At 47.3% G+C, this 16,136-nt stretch overlaps 1 protein-coding gene across 2 annotated transcripts in view; it reads right to left on the bottom strand.

Moving 5' to 3' along the window:
- CCN6 (cellular communication network factor 6) overlaps positions 1-15,775 on the bottom strand; it is a 185,436-nt gene extending 169,661 nt beyond the window's left edge. The window contains exon 1 of one of the 2 annotated variants that reach the window (XM_085609264.1): positions 15,632-15,775. Coding sequence is in view for 1 of the 2 variants with exons in the window: in XM_085609263.1 (XP_085465389.1) it covers positions 15,632-15,679 (48 nt within the window). In the remaining variant the exon portion in view is untranslated. The remainder of the gene's footprint in view (positions 1-15,631) is intronic. The other variant, XM_085609263.1, reaches the window with a different exon arrangement.
- Between the last annotated feature and the right edge of the window lie 361 nt (positions 15,776-16,136).

Here is a 16,136-nt window from a genome sequence, read left to right as displayed (position 1 = left end):
TGTATTGACTCAGGTGAGACCCAAAAATTATCGCATTGCAATTGGTCTCTTGACTAACGTATACCCTAGTGTGGCAAACTGCTGTTCTACTTCTGTGAGGTCAGTCACTTCCCAAATATTAAGGAGCCCCATCGGTGGTGTGAGTGTTAGTTGTTTCCCCGTTGCATCCTGCATGTGTGTCGTTGCCCCATCCCATATGTATTGTATGTGTGGACAGTCCCACATAGTATGATAGAAGGTAGCCTCCTGATGACATCCGCGTAAACATAGAGCACTCTGTCTAGTTCTCATTTTTGCTAAGGTCACCCCCGTAAGATATGTTCTATGGAGAATTTTTAATTGGATTAGTCGAAAACGAAGAGGGATGGCTGCTTTCCATGGGAACATCAGTGCCGTTTGCCAGTCATTGTCCTCAATATGGCCAATATCGGATTGCCACCTATCCCTCAGAGCCTGAAATGAGTCAGGCAGGTTGTTACAAAGTTTGCGATACGTCAGTGATATAGCTTTGTCCGGAATGGGCTCAGAGAGCAGTCGGTCCTTTAGGGCAGACGATTCCGGCAGATTACCTAGGTCTGGTAAAGCAGCTGTAAGTGCGTGGCGAATCTGCAGGTAGCGAAATATCTCCCCCTGAGCCAGGTCAAATTTATGCTGTAATTCATTAAATGTAAGGATTTTGCCCTTCTTTACTAAATGGCCTATTGTGGAGATTCCGATTGTGTCCCATTTGTCAAAGCCTAGTTGATAACACAAAAGCCCAAGCTGCGGAGTAGACCACAGTGGTGTGGCCTGAGTCAATACCCCGGTCCACCCCAATCGTTTTGTTACCTGATGCCAAATGCCAACCGTCTGAGCAGTAGGGCCCACATACCTACCTTTCCGGGTCTTCATATATAGAGCACCCAAGCACCCCTTTCTTCCCATCTGGTAACTGTCTAGCATGTACGTTGGGTCCATCGGTGAACAGTATAGCCAGTGATTGACAGCCACTAATTGCGAGGCCCAGTAATAAAGTCGTAGATCCGGAAGTGCGATCCCTCCATCATAACACCCCTTAGTCAGTTTTTGCAGCGCTATTCAAGGTGCTCCCCTGTCCCATGGGAGTGATCGCACCTCACTTTCAATACTTTTAAAATAAGAATCTGGGATCTTATAGGGGCAGTTTTGGAGGATATACAAAAATCGCCGAAGAGCCATCATTTTAAACAGGGCGGCTCTGCCTAGCAGAGAGAGAGACAGAGATCTCCAGTGCTTAACATCATTACGCAGTCGTTCTAGGGGAGCGGCACGATTTTGTTATAAAAAAGAAGGGGATCTGGTGTAACATAAACCCCTAGATAGCAGAATATGTCAAAGGCTATTTCAATCTCGCATCCCAAAGGAAGCCGGGGGACCGAACCGCGAAGGACAAACAGCACTGATTTGGACTAATTGATGGCATACCCGGAGTATTTGCCAAAATTTGTAAAGATATTCAAGTGGCAGTGTATTGAGGCATACGGGGACGCTAGGTATACCAGGATATCATCCGCATATAGCGAGATTTTATTTTTGTGACCTTCCGCCCATTTCAGCCCTCTGAATGAGATGTCCCCTCTCACCCAGGATACCAGTGGTTCAAGGACTAAGGAGAAAATCAGGGGGGATAAGGGGCAACCCTGCCTGGTGTCTCTGCCCAATGGGAACACCCGGGACGTGCGGTTGTTAACCTTTACATGTCCCCGCAAATCTGCATAGAGGAGCCTGACCCACCCCAGAAATTTCAGGCCGAACCCCAAGCGCCTCAGCACCTCAGCACCTCAAAGAGATAGGGCCACTCTATAGAGTCGAACGCCATGGAAGCGTCTAAAGAGAGCACCACTGCATCTTCCTCTATAAAGGTTTGGCGCCCCAGGACATTGTGAATGCCGTGGATGTTTAGGCCCGTGTTTCTCCATGGCATAAAACCAGATTGGTCAGCATGGACCAGTGAGGAAATTATTGACACCAGGCGGGAGGCCAGGAGCTTTGCCAGCCCCTTTGCCTCGACATTGATCAGTGAAATCGGTCGGTAGGATCTGCAATTGTCAGCGGGTTTACCCGGTTTTCAAATAACAACAATAGAGGCCAGTCGCTGGTCGTCTATTAGAACTCCTTTCTCTAGGCTCTTGTTATACATGTTGCACAGATGGGGCGCGACCCGCTGGGCCGTGGATTTAAGAAATTCAATAGGGACCCCATTGGGCTCCATTGCCTTCCCAGACTGGATATTATAAATGGCTTTGCATATTTCATCATCGGTCAGATCCTCCTCCATGACAGTTCTATCAGACTCCGACAGTGTGAGTAGGCCCATATCAGCCAGCAATTGGCGGGAGTCCTCGGCCGTATACGCAGTGGAGAAGCTATAAACATTTGCTAGATGGTCAGCAAACGTCTTAGCAATGTCTTATGGATCAGAGAGCTGACCCGTTTCTCCGATGGTCAGCATGGGCACCCATCGTTCTCCCTGCTCTCATCTCTCCAGCCAGGCTAGCATTTTCCCAGCCCTATCTTTCATCTCATATACCCGGTGCTGCGTTCGCAGTAGTCTAGCCCGCGTCTTCTCTCTCGCCAGGGTTTTGTATTCGAGCTATTTGACAGTCAACTGATGCAGGGTGTCCTCACTGGGAGAGGCGACATTGAGTGCCTCCAACCGCAGGAGGTCACCTCTCTTGGTAAGATGTATTTTTGTGGCCCATTCCCAGGTACTCCAGTTCTGGTAAATCTGGGAATGGTTAAGAAACCATGGAAATTGCGTGGGGACATCCACGCAGCACCCATGGAATGCCTACTCAGGGCAGAGTAAAACAACTCTCAAACAACTTGCCCATTCCAGATTTATAGAGCCACTCAGGGCCACACAAAGTCGACTTGCGTGGCTTCATAAATCTTACTTTAGGTTTGCATTGCGCATGTACCACGTTGCATGGTGCAAATGCGACACAAACCATCTCCTAAATAGATCCCAAAGTGCGTTGCTTGCAATATTCAATGCGCACTATTTGCTAAGACATTTTGCTCAATAATCAAAGCTGTCACTATACAGTTTTCAGTGGGGAACACCTATTTTTAGCCCCAATGATTCCAATAATAAGCTCAGAATATTGTCACAAGAGCATGACCTAACTGTGGGTTTGACTGCCAAGAAGACATTTTGAATGTTTCTCAAAGACATTCAAGCATCACAGACAAATTTTGGGGCAAGGCCCAGTTAATTGTTGTCCCTGTTATTTACAAATGAACAATCATTCATTTGAACATTCCATCTACATTTGTCAAAAATCATTTTTAGAAAGCTATATCTAATTTACTTTCAAATAATAAACATTCTGTTGTTAAGCAACTGTTGACACAGAAAAAATCAGATTAAGTGATTTTATAATTTGTTACTTGTACTTTAAAGTAACAGTAGTATTGATGCATACAGTAGTGGTCTGGCGCAGTGCTAAGTGCATGTGAAGATCGATGCCAACAATTAACTAACATTGTCAATACAAATATGCCTGGCTTTGGCTGAAAGCCTTTTGTGTTTTTTCAGTGTGCTTCTTTTGTTATGTTAGAGTTTTTTGCAAAAACGTTATTGTTGGGAAAGTGGCTGTACATTCATCCACTCAAAAAGCACACATTGCCATAGTAGTTTTAAAGCAACAACTTTCTACGTGGATGCGCTGCCTGTGAAAGGACAAAACTGTGACTCACAGTGAGTTATCCAATGGCTGAAGTGAGGTAACCCACTGCCCCTTGAATAAGACAAAAGTGAGTTACACTATACCAGGCTAATGGACAAGTGGACCAGGAAGGCTATCTGAAATCCCCTATAATTAAGTATATTATACATATAATTTGAGTGGAACCAAAAGCTCCTGGCTAACCTCAGACTTAAAAAAGATATTATTTACATAGAGTGCATAAAAATAAACTGGTGTGGTCATGCAGTCTACTGACATTTTGTGACGCATTCACATTTTTATGTACTGGCAAGCTGTAGATTTTCATAACATCATATGTCTCTGAATGAATGCTTTTATGGGTGCATGCCTCTGAAATACAATTACATTTGCTTAGACATGTCTGCTTACCAGAAGAGAGATTTCCTAAATGAAATACTTTTTTGCAATAAATAAGCTACAGTAAAGCCAATAGGTCTTGCTTATTTATAGTCTATGTGTTCTTTGTCATAGTACGATCATTTTGTTGTGTGATATTGTAGGAACAAATACACCCAGAAATACAATTCATCTGGGTAACCTACACCTCATGGAGCAAACACCTGGAGATGGGTAAGTATGCAACAACTGGCACACACAACTTGAAAATATAAAAATACATATGCAGCTCTGAAATCAACAAGGAGAGAAATATTCACCTAAGGAGCACACATACTAAGTGAGCGCACACAAATATGGACATGTAGAACTTTTGACAAATGTAACTAATAAGGCCAACTACGGACACATATTCCTCAGAGACATTTGGAACTCGGCTACCCATTAAGTAGGGGCAGTTACTAAAAGGGGAATCCATACCTGGAAACACTTATAACAGGAACCACAGCCGACAATCGACACTACATGTAAAGACCCATGGACTAGAAATATCTACAGTAGTGACTCCTTCAAAGAGAGATTCAAAAGGCTACAGGCAGTGATCATAACTATTCACACCATCACATGACTCATCTTAATATTTATTAGGCAGGTCACAATTTGCAGCCTCCTTTGCTTGGCAACAAAGGACAGCATACCACCATCCCAGTGATTGCATTCTGAAACAGAAAACCTGTTTTTAAAGCACCATATATTCTGTATGGAACCCCTTCTCCTTAACAAATCAGTAATCATCTCCTTTGAGGAGTCAGTAATTTTTCATTGATTTTCAACTGAAATTGTGGATGCAAATCATTGAAACATACCATACCAAATTGCAAGTTGGAAGGAACGCCCCTATGATACTCCTTCTGACACAGATGCTTATTTTGCTCAATAATCAAAGCTGTCACTATACAGTTTTCAGTGGGGAACACCTATTTTTAGCCCCAATGATTCCAATATTAAGCTCAGAATATTGTCACAAGAGCATGACCTAACTGTGGGTTTGACTGCCAAGAAGACATTTTGAATGTTTCTCAAAGACATTCAAGCAACACAGACAAATTTTGCTCACTTTGAGAACTGTCTGAGTTTTATTTAATAGTTTGTAGAGTGTCCCACCTGGCTTCAAGAAACAGCTACTGACAGAAGCAAGGCAATACTGATAAATCTTTAAGGCAACAGTTCTTACCCTTTTGACTTCTATGGACCCCCTCTGAATCACTTCTGGGAGCCGGGGACCCCCTTCTAAGCAGTTTCTATGACTTGAACCTCAAAATAATATACACATATTCACAAACAAGTATACATCCAATACATATAAAAATTATGAAATATTTGATTTAATTCACAAACAAAATATATGCGAAAATATTTTTTTTAATTTAATGGGAAGGTTGGAGATTTTCAAAATATAGTTTTTTTTTCTAAAAGATGAAGCAACATGCAAGAAGTTAGCGTTTCTCTTTGTCTTTTTCCCTCCTTGGAAATGCTCTCTTTTTGTCAGCTTTTCCAGGGCTGGTACAGTTGAACCAACTATCTGCCACACTAGATTGCCTTTGCTGCACTTGCACTGCCCCCCACAAATCAAGTAAATAATACTAACTTAATTTTTAGCTTCCATTTTCGATTCCTTCACAGTTATAGAGCATTTTAAAACATTAATTTTCCAACATTTAAGTATAAATACTTTATAATCTCCTGATATTATTTAATTTTCTAAAGAGTGTCGGTCTCCCTAAGTAGGAGTTGCAGACTCCCTACGAGTCCGCGGACCACAAGTTAAGAATACCTGCTTTATGACACTGATGGGTTTACAACTATAACGGATTAATAGGTAACTGTATTTCCACATAAGGCACTATTAATGAGGTATGGCATAGGCAGAGGCTCCAGGAGTCTTTGGTACAAAGTCATTCAGCAATGTTTGTGGGACCTTGACAGCGGTAATACTGAGGTAGTGATCCATATGGTTGCTACGGGTATTACAAGGACCGAGATTCTCAACCTGTTAACATCTGCCAGGCGTAGTTTAGCATTTGTCGAGGGAGATCTAATCCAGTTGGAAAATCCATCCTTTTATCGTTTTGCCACCAGTGCAAATTGATGACACCCTCTTTTCTGTGGCCTAGTCACTGGGGAAAGCCTGGTTGAAAATTTAACTAAAAAAAAGTGTTATTACTTGGCCAGCGCTTGACACACCATAGCACTTTTTTTTATTGCTAGCAGGACAGGTGGCGTGAGGGGGTGGGATGCAGCATGAAGGGAGGGTGTGTGGTGGTGGGCAACATGCACAATGGAGGATTGGCGAAAAACATGCTATGATTTAGTTAGTGCGGGAGGGATGAGTGGCATTATGCAACATGGTCTACAGAGCATGTGAGGGAGGGGCTGGAAGCAAACTTGTTGGAAACAGCCCTTTTTGCAGGGTTATCCCCAAACTTTTTGCTTCTTCCTCCGTTATTTTCTCTGACCTGTGGTTGTTGGCAATAGGACTCTGAGCACTTTACCACTGCTGATCAGTGCTAAAGTGCATATGCTCTCTGTATAAATTATTATATTGATTGGTTATCCATGATTGGTACATTTGTTTCACCTGTTAGCCCCTAGTAAAGTGCACTGAGTGTGCCAGGGCTGGTGATTCAAATGCTACTAGTGGGCTGCAGCACTGATTGTGCCACCCACAGGAGTAGCGCTAAAATGATGTCTTAGGCCTGCTTGCAGTGCCTATGTGCAGTCCAGGACTGCCATGTCGACCTGGCCAGTGCACCCACTGACCAGGCCTTATCCTTCCCTTTCTGTACATGTCAGGCATCCCTATGGTGGCCCTAGGTACCCCCCTGGGCTGGGTGCAGTGTATCTGAAAGGTAGGGCATGTACTGAGGTGTGTAACATGCCCTGGTAGTGAATTACAGCCATTTTCGTTTTTCACTGCTGAGAGGCTATCTTGCCCATAGGATAGAATGGGGAAGGCTGTTTACATGCCTATCTTCCCATAGGGGCAAGATAGAAAATCCAAGTTTGGTATCTCTGTGTTCAGAATTTAATGATACATCTTTTTAGCAAGATGGTTTTAAAATTCACTGTGTGAGAATAGCACTTTTTAGAAAGTAGCTATTCTCCTGTTTAACCTTCCTGTGTGCCTGTGTGCTGGTTGGCTGACTGGTGTCAGGTGATGTGCTAGGTGGCTCCAGGAGCCTGGATGAGTCAGCAGCAGGGTGAATAGGGAGATCTGCTTTAGATGGGTGGGAGGAGTAGTCCCTGGGTCTGAATAGGGCTGTCCCTGACAAACACAAAGCTGGCTCCACCCCCTGCTGGCCAGGCTGAGGACTCTGCCTCTGCTGGCACAAAGAAGGCTCCACCTCCTGCTGAGCGTCTAACGACCCTGCCCCTCACTCTGAAAGGAACCAGGTGCTCCAGAGCAGAGCACACCCAGGAACCGGTTTGAGCAGGGGAATCCCCCCACTGGAACAAAGAGAGACAAAGACTTGGAGGGGTATAAGAAGAGGACCCCAGACACCTAAAACTTTAGATCACTTTGGAACTAAGAAGAAACCTCTGCCAAGGAGAAAGCTGGAAGAAACTGAAGAGGAGAAGACTGCCTGCTTGCTGTTTTGCTTTGCTGCCAAGGAGAGGGGAAGGACTTTGCTGTGTCCCCTTCTTTTGATTCTGATCTCCAAGGGCCTGAGAAGAGCTGGCTCCCTGTTAAGAAGTCCCAGGAACAAAAGGACTTCACCACCAGCTCCCCTGGAACTCTGCTGAGAGAGTTCTGACCTGCCTTGGAGTGCTTGCCCAGTCTTGGGGCCTCAGGAGGTCGTTTTGCTGTGTTTGGGAGCTGGGAAGCAGAAGCGTGAACAAGAGTGACTGGTACCCAACGCATCATCCGATTGCGTGTCGCAAGACGAGAGTGCGTGGAAAATTTCATCGCGGCACCATCGCAACACGCAGGGTCTCCGCATCGCCGAGTGCGTCGAGCATCGTCCCGAAGCGTGAAGCTTCCTGCCATTGCGAGGGTTGTCGCAGAACCAGTTTGCGGGCCGCACCACTGCCGGTGCGTGAAAAGTCTCCAATCGCTGCGTGCGTCGACGCAGAGTCCCGTTCCGTGGCGCATCGAGAATTGCGGCGCCGGAAGGCAACGCTGCGCCACGCATCGCACCACATCGAAGAGTGTCGCATCGAACCTGTGCGTGAAGCTTCCCCCTAAGAAACCTACGCAACGAAGGCCAAAGTCATCGCATCCTCCCCTTACAGATCGGAGCCGGCGCATCCACCTCTGCTGCGTGAAGCAGGGCTGCTGCAAAGCCTCCCCAGGATCTCAGGAGTATCGCATCGCCTTTGCCATCTTCCTTGTTATAGCTTTTGGGAACCTTATCGCAACTACAGGTACTGTTGGGCACGAGAGTGTCGCATTTTGTGCATTGAGAGTCGCATTGTGCAGGACACTGACTTTGACATCCTGGAGTACTTTCTGCAAACTCTTGAACTATCTTTAAAGTAACCTTTTTGAATTATATGTTGGTTTGTCTGTAGTATTTGGTCTTGTGAAGTTTTTAGTAAAGATACATTATTTTTCTAAAACTGGTGTGGAGTAAATCTGTGGTGTTTTCACTGTGTTACTGTGAGTGTTGGTACAAATACTTTACACATTGCCTTTGATAGCCTAGACTGCTCAGGCCAAGCTACCTAGAGGGTGAGCAGGGGTTATCTTAACAGTGTATCCCCCTTTCCCTGACTAGAAGCAAGGGTCCCTACTTGGACAGTGGTACCTACCCTGCCAACTAGAGACCCCCAGATCTAACATTGGTGGTCAGCGGTGAGGATTGAACTTGTATTTGTACTTGACCCACAGTAATTGGTGTACATCACTAGGAGTGCAGACCAATAGACAACCACATACTGTATTATTTTTGATTCTATTTTTGAGTAACTCTTCAAGAGCATCATGTCTCAGGTGGCAACAAGTGAGAGGGCAGAATTGGAGTTTTCCATTGAGGATTTGTATTCGTACAAAGTTGAGGAGCTCAAGCAATTCTGCAAAGACCTTGGTTGCCCTGTGAAAAGCGGATCTAGAAAGGATGTGCTACAAAGATTCTTGAAGGCCTGTTGGGAGGCCCAAGAGGAAGATGATGCAGATGAAGAGAATGGTTTTGTTCCCCAAGATCTGCCCGTGGGCAGAGCAGTCTCAAGGGCTGGCAGCTCCCATTCCAGTAGGGGGCTCACTCCAGAGGAGTTGGAGGAGAATCAAAGGGTGAGAAACCATGAATTGGAAATAATGAAAATGAAAATGAAGCAATCGGAAGTAGACAAGGCGGCGGAGGAGAGCAGGAATGCCCGTGCCTTGGAGGAGAAGAAATTGCTTCTGGCTCATGAGTTGAGGATGAGGGAGCTTGATTTGGAGCTCGAGAGGCTTGAGGCCATGAGTGTCTCAGCTGAAGAAGAATGGTTAGCTCAAGAAGTGAGCTTTGTTGAGTTGGAGGTGGAGTCCAGCTCAGATGGTGGCAGCAAGATTGTAATATCCAGTGCTGAGAGAAAGGTACAAACACCCAGAGATGTGGCGCCTAACTTGAGGGAGGGGGTTGACATACACCAGGGGGTTCAGGTTTATGATGTAGTTCCAGTGGAGTGCAGTGTCCCTGAAGTGGATTGGGGAACTGGCACAGGGGACCATATTCCTAGTGGTGGGAGGGACACTCTACTGAACCTAGATGAGAGGTACAGGGAGAGGGGTTCCCCCATGGTAGAAACCTTGGTGTGTGAGTGTGAAGACCGCCCAGAAGAGTGTGAGTTGTGTGACAGAGACAGTCAGGTACTGTCTTGCCAATCTCAGGAGAGTGGTGTGGGGTACTTGTGTGAGGCACTGGAGGGTGAGGCAAACGGTAGCTTGGTTAACAACTGTGGGGGGCTGTGTGATTCATTTGTTGGAGAGCATATTTTAAGTCCCTGTTTTCCAGAGCTGTGCCAACACCCGGTGGAGTGTGAGTTCTCTGGTTCAAGAGAGCTTGCGTTGGAGGCAGACCTTTGGTTGGATGCCAAAAGGTCTGGAGAGGCATTGGGGAGTGATCCCAAAAGGAGTGGCCCAGATATCTTCCAGACCTGTGAGGTGGAAGAGGTTCAGTGTAGCCCGGTTAGGTCCCAGTGTAGTGGGAGGGGTGTAGGGGCTCACGTCCTGTCTCAGTGGAGAAGGGGTGAGTGTGGGACTGTGGGTCCCAAGGTGCCCAAAACCCAGTCTCAGGGCCTGGAGGGTTTCTTAAGGGAACACCAGGTTGGGGGCCTAGACGGTGCTAGTAGGCCATTTGAGGAGGATCTCCTAGTGTCAGGAGAACCTGGAGCCTCTGTAAACAGAGCTCCAGTGGTTCTGGTGTCTGGCGGTACCGCTCCAGTTGGGAGGGTGCAGAAGTCCAGACTGAGGGGTGAGAGGGGGATGTGTTCCCCAGTGGGAGAACCAGTGTGTCAGGGACAAGCCAGAAGGGCTGAGTCCCCTAGGAGTGGCCATGGTGACACCACTTCTGTCCTGGGGGATCTTCGCGCACTGTCAGGTGGACAGGGGCCGGGAGATCTGTGCCAGGCAGACTGTCACGAGACACATGAGTCATGTGTCACCCTCGGGGAGATACTGTGTGAGTCCCCAGAAGTCCTGGCATGCCAGGCAGGTGTGCAACCGGAGGGTTTAGACCCTAGGTTGGGAGACCAGTTGCTGGAGAGAGGTCCTGAACTGGAGGGAGGGACATCTGTAAGCAGTGTCTCTACCAGTTTGTCTTGGAGGTGTACCACTCCGAGTAGGAGGGTGCAGAATTCTGGAAGGGGGTGCAAAGGGAGGGAGTCCTCGCCTCTGACCCCGGTTCACCTGGAGGGTGTAGACCCTAGGTTGGAGGGCCAGGTCCAGGGTGTCCCCCCTGACCTGGGATCCCAGTTGCAGGATAGAACCCCTGAACTGGTGGGTGAATGGTGCAGGACACCTGCCGCAGGTGCCCTGACTATTCTAGAAGGGGGTACCGCTCCAGGTGGGAGGGTGCAGAGCCCCAAGGAAGAGGAGGACTGGGTATGGAAAAGCCTACCCCAGCCTCCTGTCCAGCCACCGGATACAGGCCCGGGGCTGGTCGGTCAGTGCCAGGTTGTCAGACCCGACCTGACAGGAAAGGAAGTGGACAAAGGGTGCCCAGCACCTGGGGCTACTGCCCCCCACCTTCTGATGCCACAGGGGTTTGAGGGCCCTGAGAGGCATAAGGCCTGGGTCTCATCCCTGACCAGTGTCACTGGTCACTGCGGCTTGCTGTCTGTCTGTTGGGACACACCTGTGGGCAAGTTAAGGCTAGGTGCTGCACAGGTGGTGTCCACAGGTGAAGAGAAGGGTTCCACATGGGTTGGCTTGGTGGACCCTGAGAGTATGGATGGAGAGATCCAACCGGGTTCAGGAAGGCGTAGAACAGGAATAGTACCCTGCTGTTTGGGCCAGTTTCCGTGTTCTATCGCCCTAAGCAGGGAATCCCATCGAGGTATCGCTTGGTCTACCCTGGCTTTAGGCTGGAAGGGGGTTGTGTTGGAAACAGCCCTTTTTGCAGGGTTATCCCCAAACTTTTTGCTTCTTCCTCCGTTATTTTCTCTGACCTGTGGTTGTTGGCAATAGGACTCTGAGCACTTTACCACTGCTGATCAGTGCTAAAGTGCATATGCTCTCTGTATAAATTATTATATTGATTGGTTATCCATGATTGGTACATTTGTTTCACCTGTTAGCCCCTAGTAAAGTGCACTGAGTGTGCCAGGGCTGGTGATTCAAATGCTACTAGTGGGCTGCAGCACTGATTGTGCCACCCACAGGAGTAGCGCTAAAATGATGTCTTAGGCCTGCTTGCAGTGCCTATGTGCAGTCCAGGACTGCCATGTCGACCTGGCCAGTGCACCCACTGACCAGGCCTTATCCTTCCCTTTCTGTACATGTCAGGCATCCCTATGGTGGCCCTAGGTACCCCCCTGGGCTGGGTGCAGTGTATCTGAAAGGTAGGGCATGTACTGAGGTGTGTAACATGCCCTGGTAGTGAATTACAGCCATTTTCGTTTTTCACTGCTGAGAGGCTATCTTGCCCATAGGATAGAATGGGGAAGGCTGTTTACATGCCTATCTTCCCATAGGGGCAAGATAGAAAATCCAAGTTTGGTATCTCTGTGTTCAGAATTTAATGATACATCTTTTTAGCAAGATGGTTTTTAAATTCACTGTGTGAGAATAGCACTTTTTAGAAAGTAGCTATTCTCCTGTTTAACCTTCCTGTGTGCCTGTGTGCTGGTTGGCTGACTGGTGTCAGGTGATGTGCTAGGTGGCTCCAGGAGCCTGGATGAGTCAGCAGCAGGGTGAATAGGGAGATCTGCTTTAGATGGGTGGGAGGAGTAGTCCCTGGGTCTGAATAGGGCTGTCCCTGACAAACACAAAGCTGGCTCCACCCCCTGCTGGCCAGGCTGAGGACTCTGCCTCTGCTGGCACAAAGAAGGCTCCACCTCCTGCTGAGCGTCTAACGACCCTGCCCCTCACTCTGAAAGGAACCAGGTGCTCCAGAGCAGAGCACACCCAGGAACCGGTTTGAGCAGGGGAATCCCCCCACTGGAACAAAGAGAGACAAAGACTTGGAGGGGTATAAGAAGAGGACCCCAGACACCTAAAACTTTAGATCACTTTGGAACTAAGAAGAAACCTCTGCCAAGGAGAAAGCTGGAAGAAACTGAAGAGGAGAAGACTGCCTGCTTGCTGTTTTGCTTTGCTGCCAAGGAGAGGGGAAGGACTTTGCTGTGTCCCCTTCTTTTGATTCTGATCTCCAAGGGCCTGAGAAGAGCTGGCTCCCTGTTAAGAAGTCCCAGGAACAAAAGGACTTCACCACCAGCTCCCCTGGAACTCTGCTGAGAGAGTTCTGACCTGCCTTGGAGTGCTTGCCCAGTCTTGGGGCCTCAGGAGGTCGTTTTGCTGTGTTTGGGAGCTGGGAAGCAGAAGCGTGAACAAGAGTGACTGGTACCCAACGCATCATCCGATTGCGTGTCGCAAGACGAGAGTGCGTGGAAAATTTCATCGCGGCACCATCGCAACACGCAGGGTCTCCGCATCGCCGAGTGCGTCGAGCATCGTCCCGAAGCGTGAAGCTTCCTGCCATTGCGAGGGTTGTCGCAGAACCAGTTTGCGGGCCGCACCACTGCCGGTGCGTGAAAAGTCTCCAATCGCTGCGTGCGTCGACGCAGAGTCCCGTTCCGTGGCGCATCGAGAATTGCGGCGCCGGAAGGCAACGCTGCGCCACGCATCGCACCACATCGAAGAGTGTCGCATCGAACCTGTGCGTGAAGCTTCCCCCTAAGAAACCTACGCAACGAAGGCCAAAGTCATCGCATCCTCCCCTTACAGATCGGAGCCGGCGCATCCACCTCTGCTGCGTGAAGCAGGGCTGCTGCAAAGCCTCCCCAGGATCTCAGGAGTATCGCATCGCCTTTGCCATCTTCCTTGTTATAGCTTTTGGGAACCTTATCGCAACTACAGGTACTGTTGGGCACGAGAGTGTCGCATTTTGTGCATTGAGAGTCGCATTGTGCAGGACACTGACTTTGACATCCTGGAGTACTTTCTGCAAACTCTTGAACTATCTTTAAAGTAACCTTTTTGAATTATATGTTGGTTTGTCTGTAGTATTTGGTCTTGTGAAGTTTTTAGTAAAGATACATTATTTTTCTAAAACTGGTGTGGAGTAAATCTGTGGTGTTTTCACTGTGTTACTGTGAGTGTTGGTACAAATACTTTACACATTGCCTTTGATAGCCTAGACTGCTCAGGCCAAGCTACCTAGAGGGTGAGCAGGGGTTATCTTAACAGTGTATCCCCCTTTCCCTGACTAGAAGCAAGGGTCCCTACTTGGACAGTGGTACCTACCCTGCCAACTAGAGACCCCCAGATCTAACAAAACTGATGTCAACCGAGCAGCCCTAAAAAAATTAAGTAGCTCCAAAAGCAAAAGCAGTGGAAGTTCACAAGTACTTGGGCCATGCTTCACGGGAGGGACAAACACATAAATAAGAAATAAATCCAGCACATGCTGATCAAAGAAAAGCAAGGATATGAGAGTGACGATGTAGCTAACCACTGGTAGGCAAAGGGCAGGTTCTAAGCCCACTGAAAGCTAACACAATGTCTTGCAAGCAACAGCATATGTATTGACTCAGGTGAGACCCAAAAATTATCGGAGGTCATTTGAAATTGTGTACGCAAACTATTTGGTATGCATGTAAAACCCATGTATTTTTAGACCATTTCCTGGAAAAAAATGAGCTACAAAGTGCACCTTTTGGAACCATTTTCTAAAAATGATCAGGAAAAGAATCTCCCCCCGACGCCTCCCTTAAGGAGGTGAGAACATTGTGCCACTCTCGCTTGTTCTGTCGAGTTCAGGCCGAGTGTTTACACCCCACCTGCTTGAAAGTTTTCCAACCGCCACAGCGGGCGCCACGGTTAGCTGATACAGTCACTGAATGCAGTAAGTGTGCATCCAGCGCCTTTCAAACTGAGGAAACAAATCTTGGGCTTGTCTGCATACAGTTCTCGTATTTTTTCAACGGGCCTTCCTCTTTAAAGCTGTTTAATCACTGTAGCCACAAGGTATATGCAATGGCCCCTCAGTTCTACTGTGTTTACCCAGTCATGAGTCAGCTGTGTTAATGTACAGATAGCACGGAAATGTGTGATTTTCATCTATAGGTATGACAGCGTATGATTTCGCAACAACGTGTTTATTTTTATTTTTTAGGAAACAGAAATCATTAAAAATGCAAATGAACCCTGCGAATGAAATCACTACGTCTGAATTCAACATTTACATACCCTTGCTTAAATATGACCTTGGCCTTGAGAAGTGAAGGACAACAAATTCTACTCTAAATAAAAAGAGCACATGAAATGCGTCACTGAGCAATGTCACTTTAGGTTTCCACGCGATTCATCGGAACAGACGCAGATTCATCATACTGCAGGCTATATAACTCTGTGAACATTGATGTTTCTATATAAACCGTCCCATTGTAAACATGTTTATGTTGGAAAATATGAGTTGACGTGCCGGGCGCGCCGTCCTTTTACACACCGAGCAGAGTTAACATACCAGGCACAGTAAGCGCGTTTGAAAGTCTGGCCTGTCGAGGTCTAGCCCAGTTAAGTGTGGAATCTGGGAAGGAGACAGGAGATGTTTGTGAAATACTGTCCTCAGGAATGCGAACATTATCTCTCTCAGCTCCCTTCTCCACAAGAAACCAAATATTCGAAATTAATTTAAAACAGGGTCTTTAAAATTCAAGAAAACCACGAGAACTAAAAGGTCAAAAGAAAACCTTTCCTGCCTGCTGCTTTCAGTTAAATGAAAAGAGCTTTTATACGAACAAAAAAGGCGTTTTTCACCGTAAAGAAGATACTGCAACATGCACGCTATGTTTCATACCTCTGCACTTAAAGGCGGCAGCGAATTAAAAATAACATGGACGCTGGCTGGCGCAGCAGACCTTACCTGTTGCATGCATGTGATGAGGAGAGCAGAGGCGAAGAGACACTGCATGTTCCTGTGGAGCCCAACGTGTCACTGGGAGATAGTGAGCTCTCGGAGGCAGCGGAAGGGAGAGACACAAAGCTCTCCTCTGTCTCCACTGCACCTACCTTTCCTCCTTGGCGTGCGGCACACGCCCGCGCGCTCACACACGCACATACATTCAAATCCCACATCCTTCTCTGTTTTGCTTTTTGTAGCCAGCTTCACGCTGAGGCTTTCAACCCAGATCTCACGTTGCCATTTTGTTGTGCTTACTTACGGTACATTTCGGCTAATGCGAATACAGACGCTTTATAGCGCTAAATGCAGAGTGGTGGGTGAGTCACTTGGCTAAAATGTTGTGAAACTTGTAAAGAAGAAACCCCACATATTTCCGTTTTTTGGGAACTAGCCTGTACCAAGGAGCACTGAACTGGACAAAACCGTGTGTGTGTTTGAGCTGCGGAAAATTCTGGAAACCGACTGC

This window comes from Triturus cristatus, chromosome 6 (genome assembly GCF_964204655.1).
Source record: "Triturus cristatus chromosome 6, aTriCri1.1, whole genome shotgun sequence".
NCBI classification, from domain to species: domain Eukaryota; kingdom Metazoa; phylum Chordata; class Amphibia; order Caudata; family Salamandridae; genus Triturus; species Triturus cristatus.
The sequence above is the reverse complement of the archived record's forward strand: the minus strand, read 5'-3'. Positions and strand labels throughout refer to the sequence as shown.